General features: G+C 45.5%; 2 protein-coding genes across 3 annotated transcripts in view; both read right to left on the reverse strand.

Annotated features, from left to right (window-relative positions):
• kalrna (kalirin RhoGEF kinase a) overlaps positions 1-351 on the reverse strand; it is a 164,259-nt gene extending 163,908 nt beyond the window's left edge. For both annotated transcript variants that reach the window (XM_074695045.1, XM_074695044.1), the window contains exon 1: positions 109-351. In XM_074695045.1, coding sequence (XP_074551146.1) covers positions 109-175 — 67 coding nt within the window. In that variant the 5' untranslated portion in view covers positions 176-351. The remainder of the gene's footprint in view (positions 1-108) is intronic.
• A 12,944-nt stretch (positions 352-13,295) lies between these two features.
• The window catches only part of LOC141808169 (aryl hydrocarbon receptor-like), a 48,310-nt gene continuing 35,409 nt past the window's right edge, over positions 13,296-26,196 (reverse strand). Inside the window, exons 5-11 of the mRNA XM_074694586.1 lie at positions 20,089-20,218; positions 18,995-19,128; positions 18,116-18,318; positions 17,886-17,995; positions 16,234-16,375; positions 14,359-15,949; positions 13,296-13,561 (exon numbers count right to left, since the gene is read on the reverse strand). Coding sequence (XP_074550687.1) covers positions 13,412-13,561; positions 14,359-15,949; positions 16,234-16,375; positions 17,886-17,995; positions 18,116-18,318; positions 18,995-19,128; positions 20,089-20,218 — 2,460 coding nt within the window. The 3' untranslated portion in view covers positions 13,296-13,411. The remainder of the gene's footprint in view (positions 13,562-14,358; positions 15,950-16,233; positions 16,376-17,885; positions 17,996-18,115; positions 18,319-18,994; positions 19,129-20,088; positions 20,219-26,196) is intronic.

Genomic DNA, 26,196 nt, shown 5'->3' on the forward strand with positions numbered 1-26,196 from the left:
CCTGACTCCCTCTCTCAGATGCTGGATGCTTTGTGTCTCTTTGTGTGTGTGTGTGTGTGTGTGTGTGTGTGTGTGTGTGTGTGTGTGTGTGTGTGTGTGTGTGTGTACCTGTTTTGTAGAAGGCATCAGTGTCGGGGTCGCTGGGCGCCTCCTCGGCCGCTTCTGCAGGGTTCATACCGGAATCCGGTTGAGTACAATCCAGCGACAAAGAAAAGCCAGAAATCAGATGAAATCCGGATCCTCCCGTGTCCGCTTATTCCTCACATGTTGTGTGCGGTGTCCCCTCTGTCTCTGTGCCTCCCCCCATCCGCCCCCCTCGCCGTTTCTCCCTCTTTCGGTCCCTCTCTCGGCTTGTTTGCTGTTTCTGGGCTGGCTTCGTTTCTCTCTATTGTTCCTGGTCCAACCCCTCTCTGCTGCTGGTCGCCAGGGTCTCTCTACCTCCCTCCCTCCCTCTGCCGTCACTCCCCCAGCCCCTCCCCTCCTCCCTCCTCTCCTCTTCGCCTCCCTCTGTCTTCACCATTCCAGCCCATTGACTCTTCTTAAGCAGATTTATATTAATTACCCAGGAGCATGCACAATTTTTAACACCATCATCATCATCATCATCATCATCATCATCATCATCATCATCATCAGGAGGAAGACAGCTTTCAAGAAAATGCTCTTTTATTTTGTAAGGTGGACATTTTGTCCACATGGGGGCGCTAAAGGACGTTAGTGCGACCGTCACACACTGTGTTCATCCTCTGAGGAGCAGGACCACGCCTCCATGCTGTCACCTGTTGGAGATTTTGATGCATATTCTACATTTTCTGTCTTTTTTCCTGATTTTCCTGGATAAAGCTTCACCAGGGCCTCATATCCATCCTGACCGTCTCACAGCTTCACACAGGTGGAGGGTGGAGGGCTACAGCCCCATGTATGAGGTCAAGACCTGTGACAGTGGTTCAGGAGCTCTTCTTCATTAAGAGCAGGGATGGAGACGACCACCCAGGTCTTCCTGGACTCCAGGAGCTGAAAGAGATCTTCAGCTGTCCCTGCACAGGTCTTTGTGGAGGTTTCAGCTGGGGCCTGGAAGGTGTTCTTGTCCTCTGTGTCTGCTCCCTGGAAGGTAAAGAAAGAGACAGGCAGCATCCATCTTCTGCTCTTCTTCCTCTCCTCAGCTCTCCCCTGATCACCACTGAGTGTGTGAGTGTGTGAGGAGAGACATTTCTGACAGAAGAAGGTCATGATCTCTGTCTGCAGCTCCTATTCAGCTTCTCTCAGTGTGTTATCAGGTGTTCATGGTTCATCAACTCTGGTTCCAACTTTCATTAATTCTGTGTTCAGAGGCCTCAGGAGGAGTCAGGAGGAACCAGGAGGAGTCAGGAGGAGCTGTTGGCGCTTGTTCTCTTTGCTTTAATTTGAACACATTCAGTCAAACTGAGAAGCAGATAGTCTTGCAGGTTTGAAACTGAGGAAAAAAACTGATTTCCCATCAGATTATGTTACAAACATGAATCTGCATCACCTCTAACCCTCTGCTCACCAGCTGCACACAACCTATTCCTCTGAGCCTCTCATTGTGTGATGCTGACATCTAGAGGAAGAAACAGATCATAACAGCAAAGACAGCAATAATAGAACAGCATGCAGTACCCAAAGTGACCAGCTGAGGGAGACACAGATTGAAGAATCAGACTGTCTCAGAGATCTCTACCCATCAGCTCGCATTTGTTACCATTTTTCTCAGTGGCTTTGGTACATTCTCCAATCATCTTCGCCATTTGAAAAACAGGAAGTGCATTTCTCAAGACAGTTTGCACTAATAGCAAAAAGCCATGGATTACCTGCTGAAGCCAGTCTCTGTCTCAGAATCCTTAGTTCATCTCTCAGAGTAAATCGGTGTCAGTGAACGTGTCAGTGCCTCAGAATGACCAGTCCTGGTCTCAGTGTGTATGGATGGGACAGTCAAAGTGCTGAGTCATGTTGTCAGTGTAACAATGGACTCTGGAAGGACATTCTGATGTAAACTATAACTCAAGTTTTGATGACAGTTATTGTACAGTGTAATACAGTTAAATATTAGTGCCTGTGGGAGATTGATTACAAATAAGTGGACAAAATTCACATTTTCTCTTTCACTGTTTGTGCTGTAACTTTGATGTTGAATGATATGTGCAAATGTTAATGTGCAACAGTTACAAGTTTAGCCAGCAGGTGGAGCCTTATGCCTGTGTGTGTGTGTGTGTGTGTGTGTGTGTGTGTGTGTGTGTGTGTGTGTGTGTGTGTGTGTGTGTGTGTGTGTGTGCGTGTGTGTGTGTGCGTGTGTGTGTGTGCGTGTGTGTGTGTGTGTGCGTGTGTGTGTGTGCATGTGTGTGCTTGTGTGTGTGTGCGCCAGTTAACAGGTAATGTAGCTGAGAGCTGGGGAAAATTCAGGCAATGCTTTGAGGTGTACCTGGCTGCAATCGGCGTTAATGAAATAAGTGTTGAAATGAAAGCAGCAGTGTTCTTGCATGTTGTCGGTGATGAAGCACTGAAAGTTTATAGTAACTCCATGTAAGGAGTGGGCGATAAGGGCAAATAAATATATCTTGATTATTTTTTCAAATTTTCCATTTTCTGACCATACGGAACAAAAAAACATTGTGAAACTTCTTTCCTACCAAGAGGAAAAATATGGATAGTCACAGCATTTCAGAACAAAAGCTTGTATTTATTTTTAAAGTGCTTCATACATCTCTGTAAAACATCGCCCAACAGCATTCTATGGCAACTTAACACTGACTGTTTCCTGAGCAACTATGTAGTGTTTTGGATTCCACTAAGTCACATGGCTGAACCCTGTCCGCTGATTGGCTTCTGAGGCAAGTATTCAGTAAATGAGGAGCACCTCTCTTTTGCCATCCATGCACCGTCTCTTTATTTTTTTTTTCAAAACAGTAATATTCGATTATGTAAAATTACACATCACTAAAGCAACATTTATCGTACGCATTAAATATCACCCACCCCTACTTCACCTCCGATCCTGAAGAGGATAAGATGAAGCTGGCAAATATAATGGAAAAGTTTGAAACATACTGCATTCCTCAGAGTAACGTAATATATGAACATATTCCTCACATGTGTACAGAAACCAGGAGAGACAGTCGACGAGTATGCAGCTGAGCTAAGAAACAGAAATAAAACGTGGGTTTGGAGGACTGACAGACTCATTGATAAAGGACAGAGTAGTAGGCTATGTGGGATTCCAGAAAATGGGGGAGACTGGTATGAGAGCAAGATTTGGATCTGGAAAAAGCATTGATGTCATGTTGAGCATAACAAAAGTCAGGCAAAAGAGCTGTGCAGTGAGACACCACAAGCACTAATAAAGAAGATTGTTACTTCTGATGCAAAAGAAAAGGAAAGAAAACAAGCTATTAAAGGTCCCATATTATGCTCCTTGTATGGATCATTGATGTCTTCATGAAATGGTAGTAACATGTTTTGGTCAAAAAAAGCCAATAAATCAAGCACAGCAGCATTGTTTCCAGGCTCTCATAGCCCCTCTGTTCAGAACACTCTGATTTAGTGGGCGTGGCCTTCATATGTAAATGAGTCACCGCTGATACCGCCCCGCTCTGCAGCATCACTGAGAGTGGCGCCACGAGCTCCGAGTGCACAATGTTTAGAAAACAGCAAAGCTCGTTTACTGTAACATTACAGGCTAAAACAACAGGCTAACCGCAGCCTAAGCTAGCATCCTGAAGCTAACACAGAGACAGGGGGGACACTGAGGAAAAGCTCTTATGGTATGGCCACACCAAATGCGAATTTGCGGCGCAATTACATACAAAGTCAATGCAAAGACGCGTTTAGACGCCGATTCGCCTCGGCTGGCACCTTTAGGGCGTTTGGCGCGTTTGGAGCGTTCGTGCGTTTGGAGTGTTCAAGCGTTTGGGCGGCAGACACGAATTTGCTCAAGTTGAAAAAATTGAACTTTTGACGCAAATTCGAGTGAAGGCTTGCCGTGACCGCCAATCAGCGATGACATTCCCCCACTACGTCATTGATTTGATGACGTTGGGGGGAAACCACTACCTGCTCCGGCTCCAACTCCGCTGGAAGATGGAGGAGAAAACAATCCGTGCAGTGTGTCATCATCCAGAGTTAAACGATACGACGTGTGTACTTTACAGAGACCGGAAAAACAGGAGCAGGCTTGGGTGAAAGTCTCTGAGGAGACAGGTTTTGAAGGTAAGTTCTGTAAACATTCGTTCCCAGCTGGACTTGCCTGCATGGGCTATCACTGAGTCCGACTGTGTTTTCCTCTCCAGTTTCCTTTCCAGTTTTGAGCCTGATAGAGAGGAGGAAAGTGTGGGGCAGGGGCAGAGCCAGGGAAAAGATGGAAGTTCTCTGTGCTCCTCTCTTTCCTCCACCCCTTCATTATCCCCAGGGAGACCTCCAGGAACATGGGTCAGGGTTTCGGGGGTTTGGGTGGTCGGAGGTTCGGGGGATCGAGGATGAGATCATAGGGAACAGCCAGGCAGGGCCAGTGGATGACCAGGGAGAGGCAGCAGGCATTGATTGTGATCTCCAAAGCTTTCACACACTCTCCTGTTGTACTTTTGAAACCACAGCTCATTGTTTTTCAGCTGCTCTTTTGGGCTTTCGGTCTTTACATGAACGGGCTCTCTACTCTGCATGCGCAGGAACGCGCTAACATGTGTTTGCCCCTCAGCTTGTCAATATAGTCCAGCGTCGAGACTCGGGCGTTCACGCGGCGCGTGACAGGTCATTCGCGCGAATAAATTCACAAGTTTGCGTTTGGTGTGGCCGCACCATTACATCTACTCCACAGCACACAGCATTTAAAAAACTCACATATCCTCGGTCCCAGGTTTGTTGGCGGATGGTTGGTAATGCACCTGGATTCAGAACCAGTCTAAAGTGAAGTGACTAGCACACATGCACAGTTTTACTGAGTGTAGCTGGCACATTTCCTTGATAAATGAACTTAGTCTTGTCTTCTTCTGAGATGGGGAGCTTGTTCATGGAACTATATGGCTGTTTACAGCCAAAAACAAAGCAGTGATGGCTCTTCAACTTTGGCATTCTCCTCCCCGCTGCTGGAGAGATATCTCTCCAGAGATTTGGAGAGATTTCTCTCCAGCAGCGAGGAGGGGAGTGGGCGGGAAGGGGGGTTGGGGGTATCTGCTCCGGTGGATCAATCAGGTCAGACTTGCTCCTGATTGGTCAAAAAAGGGAATCACTGACGTCAGCAAATCCCCAAAATCCAAACAGCTCGTTTTAGGTTAGGATTTTACATTTACAAGCACTACTTAGTACAGGTTTCGTCATTAAATATCACATTTAGTGGGCTGGGAGGGAAGCCAAAGACCCACAAATTTTAACTAAAAGACTTAATACAGGGATTTTTGCATAATATGGGACATTTAAGGCCATGAAAGCATTTTTTCATGACATGGTATGCCAAGTGAGGTCTTCACAGACAACGGGCTGCAGTTTGCCAGCTGCATTTGGGCATTTTGCTGAAGAATAAAACCATGTGCACTCTGCATCAAGTCCTCATTTTCCACAGCCCAATGGTCTTGTGGAAAAGTCAGTACAGACTGTGAAAACACTGACGTACGACAGCCTTCTTGTTTACTGCATAACACCACTGGAATGTAGTATGTCCCCAGCACACCTCATGGGCCGTCGCCTGGGATCAAACTTGCCTGTTGAAAGAATATATAGCCCATGTAGACATGCTTTTATTAACAATACTATACAGATGTGCTTTTACTAACTTGGCTGTACCCATGTGCTCATTGTGGTGGTATGCATTGCAGGACACTTGAGGGGGGCTGGGGGTCCTGGGATTTATGGAGCACCCAGAGTAGAGAGTGACCACAAGTGAAGTTAATGTTTATACCCAATAATAATAAGAAGTAATGGTGTAACACTAATAACGCAGATCAATAATGACTTTTTTTAGAGTTGAGGTGTTTCAGTCAAAGGAGGAAGATAAGAAGATGTGTTTCTAACAGTGTCTCTACAGACAAGTGAAGGGGGGCTGATCACTTGATGAATGTCAGTCGCAGACAGACAGAGGACGGACAGCAGCCAATAAGAGGGGGACAACACCTGGAGAGCCAATAAGAAGACGACTCAACCTACATTCCTTAGAGAAACTCTGTTAGTGACTATATATTGGTGCTGAGAGAGAGAGTCAGGGTCAGTCTCATGAACTGTCTCTGCAACATGTAGGGAACAGGGAAATGAGGCTGCACCAGAGATCTCTGTAAATGCATATTCTTGACCTATTGTTAATAAATTTGTGTTCAACTGAGAACCAGGATGCCTCCTGATCCTTCCCCATTAAAAACTGCTCGGACAAAGGTCAGAGGAGAATGGAGTCAGATACATAATTTGAAGGTGTTTGGTCAGATTGATAGCACCACATTTCAAACAAGAAGTAACTTAAGTATTTGGGAAATTTAGAGCTAAGACATCATTTGAGTGACAAACTATATCTGTGAGGTACCCTTCATGGTTTGAAAGGCAGCAGTGTTGTAAAAATGGCTGAACCTACAGTAAAGAGTACCCTGTCAGGATAGCAGTGTGGGAAGAACAGCTGAGTTTACAGTTGCATTGTACCCTGTTCCTTCAAACAGATATTGAAGTGTGGGAAAACAGTAAAATTGACACTTAGATGCATGTTGAACACCTCACCTCATTTCCAACACTATCCAGGAGAATAGGATAGGACAGAACTGCAGAGGACCTCTTGGGACCAGACACAGCAGTTCAAAGGGCTGATGCAACTGAACAACACCAGCATACACAGGAGAGTCCAACATCAGAGACTGAGGTGCCAGAGCAAATCATCAGAAGATCCTAAAGACATGCTAGGCCTCCTGAAAGACTCATTGAGCAAATTTAAGGAGTGGTAAAGTGTCAAAGACCATTAGTTTTAGTAAGTCTACTGTAGTTGCATTCAGAGGTTATACGGTAATAAGGTCACAGTATTATTGCCACACTGTTGATACATTAAGTTACAAAAGCAATGATGTGTACAACATGATGATAGTTTCTTCACAAACGTCAGATACTTTTATTTTTGAGAAAGAGATATGTTATATGTGCAAATGTTGATGTGCAACAGTTACGAGTTTGGCCAGCAGGTGGAGCCTTATGCCAGCGTGTGTGTGTGTGTGTGTGTGTGTGTGTGTGTGTGTGTGTGTGTGTGTGTGTGTGTGTGTGTGTGTGTGTGTGTGTGTGTGCGTGTGTGTGCGTGTGTAACCTGAGCGGATAGATACAGAGCGATTGCAGGAACCTGTAAATGTCTTTTCAAGTTACTCATATAAAGTACTTTGCTTCCAGTATCAAAGTGTGTTTCTTGGACCCACACAAACACGACAGACTGACCCATTAATGGGTTCAGGAAGGAGAAGGAGCTGCTTAGCACTAATGAAAAAAAGTAGAAATGTGAACATAGAACAGTTTCTTTAGGGAAAACTGTTCATGCAGTGCTGTGGGAATTACAGTTCAGTGCAGTCTTCCTGCAACTCCTGATGTTCCTGTATGTTGGGACACAAATGCTCATCCACATCACAACTAAGATCTTCTCTGTCCACAACAAGTCTGAATGATTGAACACAGTTGTTCTTCCAGCTTTTGGCTGCATCCATCAACCAACCTGGGCCATTGTGAGCTTGTGATTGAGAGCATGGTCCATAGGTGTGATAGATCTTTATTGTCCTTTAAAGGAAATTTGTTTCCTCCATCTGTACAGAGGAAAGTACAAGTACATACTGACCAGTTGATGGTTCATGAGATGCACTTTTGAGCTATTTCAGAAAACTGGTTGATCATTGGTCGATCGAATGCTTCACACATTTCCATCTGTTAGAGAAAGTCGAGATTGACCAGGGAGCAATTCACTAATCCAGACAGATTGAGGCTGCGTTTACACGCCGCCAAAAACGGTCAAATCCAATAACATTTTGTTGTGTTTTGGCCTTGCGTTCAGATTAGACCGCGTTGGGTTGTCAGAAAACAGAAACTTTTGAAAACTCTCTCCAGAGTGGAGAGTTTTCAAAACGCTCCTTCATCCAGCCTCGTATAAACAAAGAGCACAGCGTTTCAGGGTGAAAGGCTGACGTCACCTCATGCGCACTCACAGTTTCAGGTGAAGGTCACACTGCAAAAAAACTGGAATCTTATCCAGTGTTTTTATCTTATTATCATTCAAAAATGTCTTATTAGACTAAATATGAGCCACATTCACCTGATCAGTCCAGAAAAATGTCTCGTTTCAAGTCATTTACAGACAAAAATGAGGTCTGAATTGCCTGTAACAAGTAAAAAAAATCTGCCAATGAAACAAGCAAAAAGTTACTTGTACTAAGAAATTATTCCAGTTTCAAGCAAATTTTTCTTGTTCCATCAGCAGATTTTTTTCACTGGTAACTAGCAATTCAGACCTCATTTTTGTCTATAAATAACTTAAAACAAGACATAAGCTGAATGTGGCTCATATCAAGTGTAATAAGACAATTTTTACTTAAAATGAGACAAAAACACTTGATAAGATTTCATTTTTTTGCAGTGCACGTGCGCAGCCACAACTTCCAGTCAAGCTATACTGGTCCAGTTGGTGGCAGTAATGCGCCTCAAGGCTGGATTGCCAACCGTCTAACATAATAAAACGGCAGAAAAAGAAAGAACAACCACAACATTGATGGCTGATTTCTGAGTGGCATACATACACACATATATCCACATCGCCGACTACTAGCCTGGCATGGCCACTACATTGTTGTGACTTGTCCTCTTGGAGTGGTAAGGTTGTTGGTGCCAGACGGGCTGGTCTGAGTATTTCAGAAACTGCTGATCTACTGGAATTTTAACCCACAACCATCTCTAGGGTTTACAGTGAATGGTCCCAAAAAGAGAAAGTATCCAGTGAGCAGCAGTTCTGTGGGACAAAATGTCTTGTTAATGCCAGAGGTCAGAGGAGAATGGCCAGACTAGTTGGAGCTGATAGAAAGGCAACAGTAACACAAATAACCACTGGTTACAACCGAGGTCTGCAGAAGAGCATCTCTGAACACACAACACGTCCAACCTTGAGGCAGATGGGCTACAGCAGCAGAAGACCACACCGGGTGACCCTCCTGTCAGCTAAGAACAGGAAACTGAGGCTACAATTCACACAGCAACACCAAAACTGGACAATAGATGATTGGAAAAACGTTGCCTGGTCTGATGAGTCTGGATTTCTGCTCCACATTCAGATGGTAGGGTCAGAATTTGGCCTCAACAACATGAAAACATGGATCCATCCTGCCTTGTATCAACGGCTCAGGCTGCTGCTGGTGTAATGGTGTGGGGGAGATTTTCTTGGTACACTTTGGGCCCCTTAGTACCAACTGAGCATGGTTTAAAGTCCACAGCCTACCTGAGTATTGTTGCTGACCATGTCCATCCCTTTATGAGCACAGTGTACCCATCTTCTGATGGCTTCTTCCAGCAGGATAACGCTCCATATCATAAAGCTGGAATCATCTCAGACTGCTTTCTTCAACATGACAATGAGTTCCCTGTATTCAAATGTCCTCCACAGTCCCCAGATCTCAGTCCAATAGAGCACCTTTGGGATGTGGTGGAACGGGAGATTCTCATCATGGATGTTTAGCCGACAAACCAGGAGGAGAAGGGGGTTACATCAGGAGTAGGTTAAAAACATCAAGCAAACAGAAGAACTGGTAGGCTGCCTTCTTGATGCATGCACAGATTGAGGTAATACCATCAGCTTTCTCCAAAACCCCTCCTTCCTGCTGTATCCACATTCACAGACTAGACAAATTCAAAACATCCATCCTCCATTTTCACCTATACAAAAAGACCTGTGCGTCAGAAACATCCTCAGATGTGTGGATGGGGTCTGGGACTCTGGAAACAGTCAGAATAATTCCTCAGGTGAAACTGATCCCTATGTGTAAGGCTTCATTCAGCTGCACTGAGTCAAAGAGCAGCTTTTGTGGAACTGACAGTGAAACTGGGACTCTCTGGAATCAGCTGGAGCCCTCACGCCACAGTGGATGGTTTCCATCAGAGGGATCTCCCTGGGGATTCATTTCAACCATAATATGACCACATTTCTCCAGCAGACACTTCCCGTGAGGTCTGAACTCACCTTTAAACTCTGGGCTGTCAGAGGACCACGCCTCTGTAATACAACTTTTCCTTTAGACGCTGTAATGAGGCTTCAATAACAGTAAACACACAGACTCCTCAGTGTTACGGTGGTAATGATTTATTCATGTTCAAATGCTACACATAGCACCTTCACAGGTAAGAGGTCACTGACACAGGAAGTTACCCTCCTGCTGTTTCCTGTCTGAGTGAATACAAAACTCCAGGACTCAGAGAGGGACACGAACAAGTGGTCAAAGGTTTCTCTTTGTCTTATTTCTACTCCACAGAGGTGTGTGTTTGTTCATTCAGAGGACGTCTCAAGCTGCTCCTGTCAAAGTCTGCATGTGTCTACAGAGGGGGACAGAAACACACTCAGCGCCAACACCACAGGCTACGAGCAGGTCTCAGAAGTATGGCACCATGTCAGGCTGTCCTGGAGTCCAGTGTCAGGTGAGGAGAGGAATATTTACAGGTAGAAAACAACTCAAAGAGTCAACACAGGAGTCCGAGAAACATGTCTGAAAAACAGTGCTGGAAACAAGTGAGCCAACAGAAGACTATTTACATACCTGTATTTGTCAAAGCCTTATGTACATATCTTTTTTCACATTGTTAATAAGTCACATCAATCATATTAAATAGAAGCTGCAGTAAAAAGAAAGGGCAGGGATCTGACATGAAACCACGTGTGAATCACAGCTCATTAACATAAAACACAGAACAGTTATATGAACACCCACAGGAAGGACTTGATCCCAACACGTCACACAGAAATCTCTTTCAGCATCGCTTCAGGATGAAGGCTCATCTCCCTCTTTCTATGTACAAGAAACATTCAGACTGAACCCCCAGAGAGACCACTCTGCACCAACATTTGGTTTTTCACTGGATCTCTCTCTGGAACTGCTCACAGGTCCTCAGACCTCAAGACCTCAAAACCCCAGTCCAAATATGCACCAGGGGGAGGAGGTTAAAGCAGGAGGAGGATGGGGTTACATTAGGGGGAGGAGGAGGAGGATAAACTAGGAGGAGGAGGAGGAGGTTAAAGCAGGAGGAGGACGGGGTTACATCAGGGGGAGGAGGAGGATAAACCAGGAGGAGGAGGATTAACAAGGAGGGGGAGAAAGTTTAACAAGAAGGAGGAGGTTAAACCAGGAGGAGGAGCCAGAGGTTTAACCAGGTGGCGGAGTTGAAACCCACCAAGAGGAGGAGGAGGCTGATGTTTGGGGAAAAGGTTGATTATCAGACAGAGGGTTCTTAAAGAAACTGTAGGGAGGACGTGCTTGAAGTGAACTGCAGCGCCACCCTGTGGCCCAGAGTCTCACTCACAGTGTGGTGAAGACATGACTCTGAACAAGGTGTGTTTGTTTTGGAAATGAATGAAAATCAGATCTTCTTTTAGATTAACCTATGTTTGAGCCTTTAGCTTGTGTTTTAGCCTTTAGCTTGTGCTCTATTTCTCTCCTGCTTCTCTTTCTTCTGCTTTTCTGTCCTTTTTCTGTCTGACAGTTAGGCTCCAGTGTCCACCATCACTACAAAATCAATCATTGAAATCGTTTTCAGCAGAAAAAAACACAGATCTCTCTACTCTCCATTAAACTTAATCAGCCAGCGTGGTGTTGTCATAGAGACTTAGACGTGCTGTAAAACAGTTCAGTCCTGCACCACCCAATCAGGAAGCTGAGAAATGAAATTTGGAATAATCTATATTGGTGCTGATTATCTTGTTTAAATTATTGATTAGAACTAGGTGACTTGCAGAATACTTCAAAACTCCTCACAGCCTCTTTTAAGGTTAAGCCTGAGTTCAGTTGAGCTCTGCTCGTCTTGGACTCGGCTTCTCTTCAGAAGGAGTCATTGCTCGCTCTGACGCTGGTCAGGTGAGTAACACTGCGGATCAGCTCTTTCTCAAACAGCTCCTAAATTCTTCTTTGCTGAAAGCAAACAGAACTTTCCTCAAACGTCAGATCTTCCTTCCTCTCCTAAGTGACTGATGGCTCTGTGTGTTTGGGTTACCCTGATTCCCCCCAGAGAGTTAATGCAACCGCTGCTTATCTACTGTAGACAGGAGATAGAGATTTACATTTTCCTTTTTTATGTACAAGAGAACCTCTGACACATCAAAACAATCAGCTCTGCTCACTGGCTGCAGGACAGGGATAAATACAGAGAAATAAAAAGACGTCCTCTCATGAAGTCAGCCAGAGAGGAGAAAAAGAATACAGAAATCATTTTCAACAACAGAAGGAAAGAAAGAGAGAAGATTTCAAGCAGAGAGAGAAATCAACTGGTCTACAGAAGTGTTTGTGCTGTGAGGACATTAACCCTTCACCTGAGACAGAACACACACACCTGTCCCACACCGACAGTACGGGGACTCTCCATCAGTTGTCCCACACCGATGGGGACTCTTCATCAGTTGTCCCACACTGACAGGGACTCTTCATCAGTTGTCCCACACTGACAGAGACTCTTCATCAGTTGTCCCACGCTGATGGAGACTCTTCATCAGCTGTCCCACACCCATGGGGACTCTTCATCAGCTAAATGACTGACTGCATCCACTGGCTGCTCCCAATAAAGTGCAGGAGATTTCTAACCAGAGATTAATTGTTCTCCACTTATCCAGATAGAAACCATTCTTCTCACAGATCACAGAGAAACATCTCCAGGCTGTGAGAAACATCTTCACGCTGAAACATCTCCACGCCCAACCACGGGAGATTACATTCTGGTAACATGACGGAGAAACTACCAGCTGGTGACCACTGTCTGAATCAAAACCTTGTCATTAGGATGGAGTAGCACTGATATAGTGTGTGTGTGTGTGTGTGTGTGTGTTTGTGTGTGTGTGTGTGTGTGTGTGTGTGTGTGTGTGTGTGTGTGTGTGTGTGTGTGTGTGTGTGTGTGTGTGTGTGTGTGTGTGTGTGCTTGTGTGTGTATGTGTGTGCTCTGTGGTTAATCTGAATGCAGATGAATCCAGTCATCTGCCTTTATCTGATCTGAGTGCGCTCAATGGCGTTATTGTAAACAAAGGACTCATGATAATATGACTTAAACACCCCCCCCCCCCACCCCACCCCCCCCACCCCAGAAAGAAAGAAAGGAAAATAAACGTCAAGTTGGTAGATAGAGAGTTCAGGCCTAAGTTGTTCCGCTTGGTTTGTGGAGTCTAGACGTATAAGGCTGGTCCAGTCTTTAACAGAGTCCTGCTGCACGACTGATCCTGGTCACATGGTCAGAGGTAGAAACCGGTGGCTGGAGGGTCAGGGAGGCTGGACAGAGTCTCAGGGACGGGCATCTGTACAGCAGGGGGTGCTGCTCCGTTCATGTTGGGCAGAGTGCAGCTGGCTGAGTAGGAGGTGGTCAGGATACAGCCGTTCTCCGTCTGCAGGAAGCAGCGAAAGAGTTAAGGAGGAGTGAGTCTCAGGAAAAGAAAAACAGAGACAGCGTGGTGAAGGAGAGAGATGGAGACAGCATGTCGTTATGTAGACACTCTGCAACTGCTTGGACAGTTTCAATGTTTCACTGATGTCCAGAGAAACAATTCATGAGCTTTTATTTCAAAAAAACCAAACTCAGACACACGGGTGTAGAGACAGTCAGAGGAGTCGGGGGTTGGTATGCGTCTGAAATCCACGTTGGACCTTAAAGAACAGAAACTAAGGCACAAGAAAACCAGCTCAGAGGTATTTCTACTGCCAGTCAAAGGAGGATTACGTCAATAATCTGAGGCTGTTTGAGGGAACATGGACTGTCTGTAAATGTTGAGGCTGTCTGCTTCATTACATCTAGAACATCAGGTCTGAAAGGATGACAGGTACGCCTGCAGGGGGCACAGTTTAAAATCCAGTCCACCCAGTGATGGAAAGGTCAGACCAGACTGAACTCATCCTGACTCAGACCCAGACTGATGTAGACCTGGACAGCAAGTCTGATCTGAACTTTAAGTTGTGCTGTGACGAGCTCTGGAGCTGCAGGTTTCATGACTTACAAACAATTTAGGCCTCATTTGAAGCCGGGCAATTCTCTGGACCTGTCAGGTGGACAAGGCTTATCCTGCATCTAATGAGGCACCTTTTACTGAAATAAGTAACACCTGATCAGATTTTCACTGCCTGGAAATTAAAATGAGTCCACACAGGAGGGTTAAAGACAAGCTGTGGGTCTGAAAAGCCTCCTCACCTTGCTAGGACTGGTGTTGGGGAGCTCAGAGCTCACCACGCCGTAGTGGTCCAGCTGTCGGCACGGTTTGCTGACCCCTAGGATCTGGTCCAGGGAGGCGTTGGACGGAGGGCACTGAGACAGGCTGGAAATGACCTGAGCCAAAGGGACGGGGATCTGCTCCTGTTGGCGTTTGTGGTTCATCCCCTGGAAGGATGCCACTGTGGACTCAGCCACATGCTGCTGTCCGTTCCTCCCAAACATGGCACTCCCACTCAGAGAGTAATCCACATCAACGCTGGGCATGCTGTAGTCCATGCAGGAGTCCAGAGAGGTGCTGCTCAGGGGTTTTTGGCTGGTATCGAGGCAGGAGGAGCTGCTGAGACTCTCGGTGAACCCAAAGTCCTGCCACTGGGGGTTTCCTGCTGAATGCTCCGAGCCGGACACGCAGAGTCCGTTCAGGTTGTTGGCCTTCGGTTTGGTGTGGCACTGCTGTGAGAGGTGGCTCTGCATCCTGGGTGGCTGCTGGAGGAAACGTGGCGGTGCTTGATGAACGCTGGCATCCAGCACCGAGGCCTTCCCGTTGAAAAAAGTCTGTGGTGTGTTAAAGTGGTCCAGCTGAATCCCTGCATTGGTAAGGATGTCCTGGGCCGTCCACTGCCCATTGGGGAGCGGCTGGGTCTGAACCAGCGGGTCACCGTTGAGGATGGGGTTGGTCAGGTGGTCACTCTGCTGGCTCCAGCTGTGCGCCACCTTCCCTGGCCTCATGCTGAGGTGCTGCTGCATCTGCTGGGAGAGCTGCACAATGGGAGCCGGACCCACCAGAGGAGGCTTATGGTGAGGAAACTGCATTTGAACATTAGAGTCCAGGGAGGGGGTACTTTCAGATCCTGTGGAGGTGGAAGCTGTTACTGAGGAGGTGCTTGGAGGAACTGGTTCCCCATGATCCGTGGACTCGGTCTTCCCCTCGATGGAGTCGTAGATGTATGACAGGATCTCTTCGTTGGTCAGCAGGTCGTCCAGCGTCGGCACTCGCTCAGGGTCCATTTCAACCCTGATCATCCGCTCATCCAACAGAAGCAGCTCCAGGTCCTCAGCGCTCAGCCCCAGACCCTCCAGAGCTCCAAACAGATCCCCGTTAGAACACCCTCCCTCCTCGGAGTCCACCACGCCCTGACCCTCCAGAGACAGGGAGTCCAGAGTTGCCAGCAGGGGGTCAAAGCTGGTGCTGGCCTCTGTTTGGCCTGGGCCCAGCAAGCCGTTACTAGGCTCATCCCAGCTTCGGTGCAGACCGGGCGGCTCAGAGTCAGAAAATCCCATCTGGTCCTCAAAGAAGCTGCTAAAAGACATTTTGGGCTCCAGGGAGGGCTGGCAAACGTACACTGATTCATCCTGACTCATGAGAGCCCCCAGAAGAGAGCCGGGGTCAAGACCGTCCCTGACCAGCCTGTCAGTCCGACTCTTCTTTGACTTGCTGCCATTTTTCTCGTGGCTGCCGTCCCTGAAGGCGGCGATGGGATGGTTGGACTGGTAGAGCAGGGCCTCACCTGTGGCATAGGTGAAGGGAAGGTGCATGGAGCGTTTCCGCAGGTGTTCTCCTCCCTCCTCGTCTCTGCAAAGACAAACATCAGTCAGTTTTCACCTCTGCTACAGATGGTGACGACTTCTGGCTGAGTTCAGTTCAAACCGTGTTTAATGACAGGAGACCTCACACTAAGTGAACAGGTTTCTTTAAAACTGGACTGGTTTCTGTACCCTCAGTAACTTCCTGAGCTCTCAGCCTGGCTCAGACAAAACCTGACCCCCTGCAAACTTCGGTCTGAGGTTAAACTCTGCTCTCTGAGATATACTGCAACACTTTATCTTTCACAGCCATTCTAAGGAACAGGAACTTACAGGAGAGGCCTCTGGGTGGCGATGATGTAGTCTGGTTTCCCGTTCTTGTAAACCAGTCTGGCATTGGCCTGGACCCACTTCCAGCGGTTCTCCTTAGTGAGGAGCCTGAACACTGTCAGACCGCTCTCTCCGGTCTTCATCACTAAAAGTAAAGGGCAGACACAGATACTGTTACTGATAGTTAATCACTTCAACATGAACTCTTTTATGGTGCTATGATCTGTCAATGCATCCAAATATCGTCCCTAATCTATAAGAATATAGCCTGAAAACCACAAACTGAACCTTTAATCCTCAGATGCCCATTTTCAGTTGTCCGATGTTAAATTCGGTCAGAAAGTCAGTACACACAGTCAGCAGACACAGTCAGCAGACACAGTCAGTAGACACAGATGCCAGACTTAGTCAGTGGATTCAGTCATCTGACACAGTCAGTGGACAAAGTCAGGAAATGCCGTCAGTGGATGCAGTCAGTGAATTTAGTCAGTGGACACAGTCATTGGACACAGTCATTGGACATCTTCAGTCAACATAGTTGATTGACACAGTCATTGGACATTGTCAGTGGACAAAGTCAGTGGACACAGTCAGTGGATTCAGTCAGCAGATGCAGTGGCTGTGTGTGTGTGACCTCTGCAGAGTCTCTGTTGGTTTCTCTCTTTGGATCATCTCTCAGGCCTTGCTCACTCAGTGGATTTGCAGCCCTATCCTCTCCTCTGGCAGATCTACGTCGTTGCTCAATCTGCTCCGTAATCCAGCGGGATTACTTAGGAAAGCTGTCTGAACTCTCTGACCATGCTGGAGGAGACCTTCCCAATCTCTCTGACTGAACTGGCTCTGCAACAGTGACATGTTTCTGTCAAATCAACATCAGGACAGACTCTGCAACTGTCACAGCTGTTTGAGTGGTTTCTTGTCTTGGAGGGTCTACATCTGTAGCTAGGACTTAAGATCTAGAGCTACAGGGTAACCACAGCGTGGAGTCAGTGCAGCAGTCAGAGGACACAGTCAGGGTACAAAGTGAGCACAGGGCTGCTGTGAATAAAGGTGCTGAAGGTGGTTTCAGATGTATCACAGGGTAGAAAATGGTCCAGTCAGTGTACACAGTCAGTGGCCCATGACCCAGACCAGTGGTCATTTTTTTTTTTTCCCCCTTGTCTGCATTATCTTTTCTGCTGATCACTGTGTTATGTGACAGCATTGAAAAGACCAATGCATTTTTTTTTAGCAGTCAGAGAGATGTGAATATGATTAACTGCTAGTGACCATCACCAGCCCTCCCTGTAGGCTACTCCATCATTCTAAACTTTATTTAACCCCTGATGTGAGCTGAAGGAGAGGGCCGTGCCACACCACAGTGTGAAAGAAGGGGAAATAATGACAGGCAGGACGAGACAAGACAAACAGAAGGGAGGACAAACGTCCACTATTGTTGATTTAAGATAGTAGTTCAAGTGCTCGGCTACTTCAATACAGGAAGTAAAGGTTGTACGAAACCAGGGACACCAGAAATGTGGGGTCTTGATAGTGTGGGGAGTGTGGGCCTACGTGGATAGGAGATGAAGTGGCATGCATCACAGGATGTGAGAAGATGTGTAATAGTACCCGACTCAGCATGAGTCCAGTGGACCAGTGGTCTTTATGAGACTTACTTCTGACATGGTTCTCTGCACAGTACAGCATGTCTGCTGCGTGGATGAACTGATACCCAGATCCTCGAACCCTCAGTTCAGCCTCTGTGTAACCCAACACAATCTTCCCCCTGCACAGAGAGACCATAATCCATGAGACCACATCACTGAGCATGGAAGACCTCAAGTTTAAATCTCTGATAGATGGTCTGCAGAGCGATGCAGCAAATAAAGAGTTAAACTCTCCTCACTTTGCATCACAGGCCAGAGGTGTGAAGTCCAGTTTGTGTTTGGTTCTGAAAATCATGTTCTTGGTTCTGATCTCCAGGATGGACGGAGGCTGCAGAGGGGTGGCTATGGCAAAGAGGGCGAGCTGAGGTGGAGCCTTTCCTCCGTTATCCTGCCGCTGGTTCTGTCCGTGCAGGAACTTCAGTCTGCCCTGGATGTTTAACGCCTGAGGAGGAAGAGTCACATCAGTCAGGGAGACAGGTTCATACCTGAGGTGTCCAGAGCTCCTCTCAGCCTCACAGCAGCTTCACGTGTTGACGGCGTTCACTGAAACACAACGCTCTGATGATGGACAAACAGCATCTGTGTGTGTGACTGTGACTGTGTGTGTGTGTGTGTGTGTGTGTGTGTGTGTGTGTGTGTGTGTGTGTGTGTGTGTGTGTGTGTGTGTGTGTGTGTGTGTGTTTACGTGTGTGTGCGTGTGTGTGTGTGTGTGTGTGTGTGTGTGTGTGTGTGTGTGTGTGTGTGTATGTGTGTGTGTGTGTGAGAGACTTTCAAAAAATCCAAAAAGCAACAATCCTGTCCCATAGTTCTACACAGCTTTAGAGCGGTCCAGTCTTCACCTTGGGTGTGATCAGCTGGATGGTAATGTGTCCTCCTGAGTCCTGTTGGACAAACTATGCAAACTATGGGAGGAGATGAGGAGGGATCCCTTGACCCCTCATACTTTAAGATATTTAAAGGCTTATGAACGTTTTTGGCTTGTGACAGGTCTGTGAAGTGTTGCTGACAACAGCCTACATGAGCCACACCATATCCAGGCGTGGTAACGAACACTCAGTGCTGTGTGTGTCTGTGGTTCTGCTGGAGCTGTCTGTAGATCTGAAGGAGCAGAATCATACCAGAAAGCCTGAGGAGTTATCCAGCAGGCAGCGAAACCGACAGACGAAGCTCCTCTCCAGGAAGGACGAGTTCTCCGGAGGAAGCTGCTCGGGTTTGTAGGTGACCACCGCTGAGCTGCTGTCCGGCTCCATCTCTGTTTGAAGGGTAAAGGTGTTCAGGTCAGTCTTCTTCATGCAGAGTGTGGTTTCTTTATCACAGCATCTCATCATACAGAGACAGGTCTCCATCTGAACACCCAAAGTCTGCTTTTCTTTACATTCTGGAAGTTTCAGCTGTTTCATTTTCTGAGTTCATGCACTGTTTCCACTTCACAGGAAAACAAGCAGAAAGCAGAGCAGTCTACCGCTCCGGTCTGAGAAAACCTTTAAGCTCCTCCCCCATTTCTCTGGTTCATTCATTCTGAACTTACAGATATTATTTCTGTCGTTATTTTGCCCTCTCGTGTGCTTAGTGTCATCATGATGTCAGTGAATATTATAAACTTCTCCTCCTTTCCATGTTGGAGCGAGTTAGCTGTGTCAGTGCTGTGGGTCTCAGAACCAAAGGATACAGACATAAGCATCTTAAAACCCAGATCTGGGACCACTTCTCCTCCTAAGCCTCAGTGGAGCTTACAGGGTCATGTGACCTGACCTAGGGATAGCCTCATAACTTAAACTGTGGGCTCTTAACTTCCTGATAGTGTTATCTCATTGTTCGACCACAGAGACCACAGAGACCTTGGAGGGTGGGGCATCCTGATGCAGAAACAGAAACCTCCAACCTTGAAAGGTATCAGATCTGTGTCAGGTTCAGGGTCCTCCACCTACTGTCCCATACCCCAAAGAGAAGCTCAGTTACAAACAGGATCTAACAAAGTGACCCTGCGCTGACTGTAGTAGCTCGTTATCACAGAAATATAAGATAAATTTTCAAACAGTAAATTTAGTAAGAGCTTGTTGACGTCAAACAGAGATGATCTGAATCCTCTCTGACTCCAAAAACACTCTCTAAGAGTCATAAGATCCATTTAGGAAACACAGCAGGGCCAAGCCAATCTCAGCCCTGCTGGAGTCACATGGTCAGAAGCTAGAGAGTGGGAGGGTTAGGTTACCTTGGGGGGAGTCCTGAGTGATGGCAGGTGTAGCAGCAGGAGGATTCAAAGCCCAGTGCAGGTTCCTTCTGAGCTCCTGCTGGTCTTCAGTGTGGACCAGCTCATATACACTCTGATGCATCACGTCAGTCTGACAGGGGACAAACAAAGAGCAGAGTGAGGCCAAAAGAGGAGAGTCATGAAAACACTAGCCAGAGTGAATGATCCTAAAAGAGAAAGCCTCTCAGAGCAGCCCAAACAGCCCCCCCACTTCACACAGACACAACACACAGATCGGTTTGGCTTTGCTTGCTGGGCTCAGTGACACCTTGCTGTACTTAGTCTGACTACATACTGGATACGTCTATCATCACTGTGAGGCAAAATACACCACCTTCACCAGGAACTGTGTCCGTCCTGAGGTTACCTTCACCTCTGCCCTCCAAGTATTGCAGGTGAGCAGCTAAGATTGAGGACTAGCTCACTGGGTCAGGCCTGGATTTCTTTAATGAATACCAAGTCCTGGCATGGATCCAGGATCTGTGTTTATGTCCTTGGAGGGTGGGACTGATTCCAACAAACTGTGGATCCTGCTGATCCTGCAGAATATCAATCTCATCAAGGAGGACAGATTTACTGGACTAACTGAGATTCACTTGGTCTCACAGGTACTCTGTGGCTCACTGGGACTCACTTGGAATCACTATGTTCTGGAGTAACAATCAACAGAGAGGATGCTGAAACAGCTGGACCCTGAAGCAGACTGGTTGTGTGTCAGAATTCATGTTTTGCCAGTTACTATCTGGGACAAGAAAGAAACTTTGCAGATGCTTCTGTTTTCCAAATCCAGGGCTGATAATACCAACCCCAGCCGGCTCAGCTAGGTGCAGGCTTCTCAGTGTTTGAAGTGTAGCACAGACTGCAGACTGAGCCTGGCTCTGATGTTTCAGTCACAGAAGTAACTCTAAATGGGTGTAGCTGAATGTCTGAAATGTTTCCCCCTGCAGTGTACACCTTTCCCAAACAGTTCACAGAAGCACCTGGCATCCTCTGTGTGAGCTGCTGTGGGCACAGAGCCATCTATGGGCTGAAACGGGGTAAAATGGAACATTATCTACAGGCTGAAATAGAGGCTTCTTAGGCAGAAACAGAGCCATATCTATAGGCTCAAACAGTGTCATACACAAGCTGAAACAGAGTCACCTATAGGATGAAACAGATCCATCTGGGAATTTAACAGATTAATCTATAGGTAGAAACAAAGATTTGTGAAGACTGAACCAGAGCCATCTTAGACTAAATGAGACACATCTACAGGCTGTAAAAGAGTCATCTACAGACTCAAACAGAGCCATCTACAGTTTCAAACAGATCCAGCTATAGGCTGAAACAGATCTATCAATAGGCTGAAAACAGTCGTCTGTAGGCTAAATTAGATCCATCTTTAAGCTGAAAAAGAGTAATCTGTAGGGTTAAACAGATCCATCTATAGACTTATACATATCCATCTACAGACTGTAACAGATCCATCTATAGATTGTAACAGATCCATCTATAGGCTGAAACAGACCCATCTATAGACTGAAATTGATTCATCAATAGGCTGAAAACAGTCAACTGTAGGCTAAGTTAGATCCTTCTCTAAGCTGAAAAAGAGTCATCTGTAGGCTGACAAATCAATCTATAGGCTAAAACAGAGCAATCTAGAGACTTAAATAAATCCATGTATAAGCTGAAAAAAGTTATCAGAAGACCTAATCAGAGCAATCTAAAGACTGAAACATATCCATCTATAGGCTTAAACAGATCCACCTACAGCCTGAAACAGAGCTCTTCAAAGAATTAAATGCAGTGATGTGTGTATTACAACAGAGCCATCTCTTTTGTTGAGGAACTTGTTTGACAGAGCTGTAGCCTTTTTCAAGGAAGCTTCCTGCTGCCTTGAATTCTTGCTCTACCTTTGAAGAGAGCTCTTATGCTCCTCTTCAGCTTGATCAACTTGTTGCGGTTACCACGGGTTCTCTTCAAGCTGTCCTTGATTCAATTGCTCTGCTTAGACAGAGGACTCTCAGATGACATAGTTCGGCTCTGTGGTACAACGCTCAAACTCCTGAGCTCAAACCAAAATCGAGGAAAACAAACGAATCCTGCTCATGTTGGAAAAATAGTCTAAATTAATATAGAAAGGCTTGGCGGCTTGTGCATGCTAATTATTACTCAGCTCTAATAGAAGAGAATAAAAACAATCCTAGATTCCTTTTCAGCACTGTAGCCAAGCTGACGAACAGTCATAGCTCTACTGAGCCATGCATTCCTCTATCGCTTAGCAGTGAGGACTTAATGAGCTTTTTTAATGATAAGATATTAAAGATTACAGATAAAATTAGTAACATGTTACATGCAACGGCAGTAGAACCTTTGATCGATGGCAAAATCGCGGAAACGTCGCTCAGAGCTAATATACTCTTGGACTGCTCGACTTGTCTTGTGGATCCCATCCCAGCTTGGCTGCTGAAGGAAGTCTTTCCCTTGGTCGGATCTTCTTTCCTAAGGATGATTCGGAACTACGTGCCCTAACTTTTTAAAGTTGCTGTTATTAAGCCTCTTCTTAAAAAGCCTACACTTGCTTCAGGCTCTTTGGTCAACTACGGACCAATATCTAACCTCTCTTTTATTTCCAAGATCATGGATAAAGTTGTTGTGAGTCAGCTCTGTGATTTTCTTCATAGCAACAGTCTCTTTGAGGTCTTTCAGTCTGGGCTCAGAGCCCACCATAGCTCTGAGACTGCGCTGCTCAGAGTAACCAACGATCTACTTTTGTCTTCTGACTGTGGTCATCTTCCTGTGCTCATCTTTCGACTCTATTGATCATGGCATTCTTCTGCAGAGATTAGAGAGTCTTCTTGGTATTTCACGAACCGCTTTAGCTTGGCTTCGATCGTATCTTCGTTCATGTGAACAACGTCTCTTCTTCGCACACCAGGGGGCAATATGGAGTTCCTCAAGGTTCAGTGCTTGGGCCGATTTTTTTCATCTTGTATATGCTTCCTCTTGGCTCTATATTGAGAAAACACTTCATAAACTTTCACTGCTCTACAGATGACACTCAGCTTTACTTGTCAATGAAGCCTGAAGAAACCAACCGCTTATCTAAACTTGAAGCATGCCTCAGAAACGTAAGGTCCTGGATGAGCAGAAACTTCTTACTGCTGAACTCAGAGAAGACTGAAGTCATTGTTCTTGGACCCAAACATCTCAGAGAAGCTTTCTTGAACAACATCGCCACCTCAGACGACATCAGCTTAAATTCCAGCTCCACTGTCAGGAACCTGGGAGTTCTTTTCAATCTGTCCTTTAACTCTCACATCCAACAGGTCTCAAGAACGGCTTTTTTCATCTTCACAATATCAAGAGAATTAGACACATCTTGTCTCAGAGTGATGCTGCGAAACTAGTCCATGCTTTCGTTTCTTCTGGGCTGGACTATTGTAACTCTCTTTTATGCGGCTGTCCTAATAAGTCTATGATAACTCCTCAGCTGGTTCAGAATGCTGCCGCTCGGGTACTGACTTGGACTGGGAGGAGAGAGCACATCTCTCCGGTGTTAGCGTCTCTACACTAGTTACCTATTAAATCTAGAACAGAGTTTAAAATTCTTCTTCTGACTTACAAAGCGCTTAATAGCATCGGGCCATCCTATCTGAAGGACTCAATCGTTTCGTATTATCCGTCTAGGTCTTTGCGTTCTCAACATGCAGGTCTGCTCATTGTACCTAGGGTCTCTAAAAGTAGTCTGGGAGGTTGAGCCTTTAGTTATCAGGCTCCTCTTCTTTGGAATAACTAACTGGTTAGGTCCGGGGAGCAGACACGGTTTCAATCTTTAAGAGTCGACTTAAAACTTTCCTTTTTGATAAAGTTTACAGTTAGAGCTGGGTCAGGTCTGAACCAGCTCTTGGTCATGCTGCTATAGGCTTAGACTGCAGGGGGAACTGACACACAGGGCTCCTGTTTCCCTCTCTATCTGTCAGTCTTAATGTCCTGCTATAGTTACTGACCATACACCTCTCTGGGAGACTCTAAGTTCATCTTGTAGGTTCCTCTGGATCAGTGAAGTGAACGGTCTGCTGCTGTGCTCCTGTCAGACTCCAGCTGCTACAGCTTTGGATTATTGTCAGGAATGGTCTGCTGACGTGGACCAGTGGTTTCACCTTAACTGCCGCCACAACGTCAAACGTCGGACTATGTGTGTGTGTGTGTGTGTGTGTGTGTGTGTGTGTGTGTGTGTGTGTGTCTCCCTCTGTCACCCCCCCTTCTCTCTATACTTCTCTCTCCCACTCTCTCCTCTATCTGTCTCTCTAACCCAATCAGTCTCCTCAGATGTCTGTCTAACATGAGTCTGGTTCTGTCCAAAGTTTCTGCCTGTCAAAGGGATGTTTTTCCTTGCCAGTGTGACTTGCTAAATGCTGCAGAGCTCTGTACTCATGGTGGATTAAGATGAGCTCAGACTCCTAATCGCATCTTGATGTTGGGTTTCTGTTAATAACATTTTTTTTTTTACATTTACAGGTCTAGACCTGCTAATGCTTTTGAAAAGTGTCCTGTGATGACATTTGTTATAGTCTGGCTTATAAAAAATAAAAAAGGATTGATTGATAAATCTACAGGCAGACAAAGAGCCCTATCTATAAGCTGAAACAGTCATCAAAATGCTAAATCAGATCCATCTGTAGAATAAAACAGATCAATCAACAGGCTAGAACGCATCGATCTATAGACTGAAACAGATCCATCTATAGACTGAAACAGATCCATCTATACACTAAAAAAAGATACATCTATAGACTGAAACAGATCCATCTATGGACTAAAACAGATCCATCTATAGACTGAAACAGATCCATCTATAGACTGAAACAGATCCATCTATAGACTGAAAAAGATACATCTATAGACTGAAACAGATCCATCTATGGACTGAAACAGATCCATCTATACACTGAAAAAGATACATCTATAGACTGAAACAGATCCATCTATAGACTGAAACAGATCCATCTATACACTGAAAAAGATACATCTATAGACTGAAACAGATCCATCTATGGACTGAAACAGATCCATCTTAACACTGAAAAAGATACATCTATACACTGAAACAGATCCATCTATGGACTGAAACAGATCCATCTATAGACTGAAACAGATCCATTTATAGACTGAAACAGATCCATGTATAGACTGGAACAGATCCATCTATAGACTGAAACAGATCCATCTATACACTGAAACAGATCCATCTATACACTGAAAAAGATACATCTATAGACTGAAACAGATCCATCTATAGACTGAAACAGATCCATCTTTACACTGAAAAGATACATCTATAGTCTGAAACAGATCCATCTATAGACTGAAACAGATCCATCTATAGACTGAAACAGATCCATTTATAGACTGAAACAGATCCATGTTTAGACTGAAACAGATCCATCTATAGACTGATACAGATCCATCTATAGACTGAAACAGATCCATCTATACACTGAAAAAGATACATCTATACACTGAAACAGATCCATCTATAGACTGAAACAGATCCATCTTTACACTGAAAAAGATCCATGTATAGACTGGAACAGATCCATCTATAGACTGAAACAGATCCATGTTTAGACTGGAACAGATCCATGTTTAGACTGGAACAGATCCATCTATAGACTGAAACAGGTCCATCTTTATACTGAACCAGATCCATCTTTAGACTGTAACAGATCTTTCTATAGACTGAAACAGATCCATCTATAGAATGAAACAGATCCATCTTTAGACTGAAACAGATCTTTCTATAGACTGAAACAGATCCATCTATAGACTGAAACAGATCCATCTATACACTGAAAAAGATACATCTATACACTGAAACAGATCCATCTATATACTGAAACAGATCCATCTTTACACTGAAAAGATACATCTATAGTCTGAAACAGATCCATCTATAGACTGAAACAGATCCATCTATAGACTGAAACAGATCCATTTATAGACTGAAACAGATCCATCTATAGACTGAAACAGATCCATCTATAGACTGATACAGAGCCATCTATAGACTGAAACAGATCC

This window comes from Halichoeres trimaculatus, unplaced genomic scaffold (genome assembly GCF_033239565.1).
Source record: "Halichoeres trimaculatus isolate MK-OKI-2021-1 unplaced genomic scaffold, fHalTri1.1 fHalTri1_scaffold_19, whole genome shotgun sequence".
Taxonomy (NCBI): Eukaryota; Metazoa; Chordata; class Actinopteri; order Labriformes; family Labridae; genus Halichoeres; species Halichoeres trimaculatus.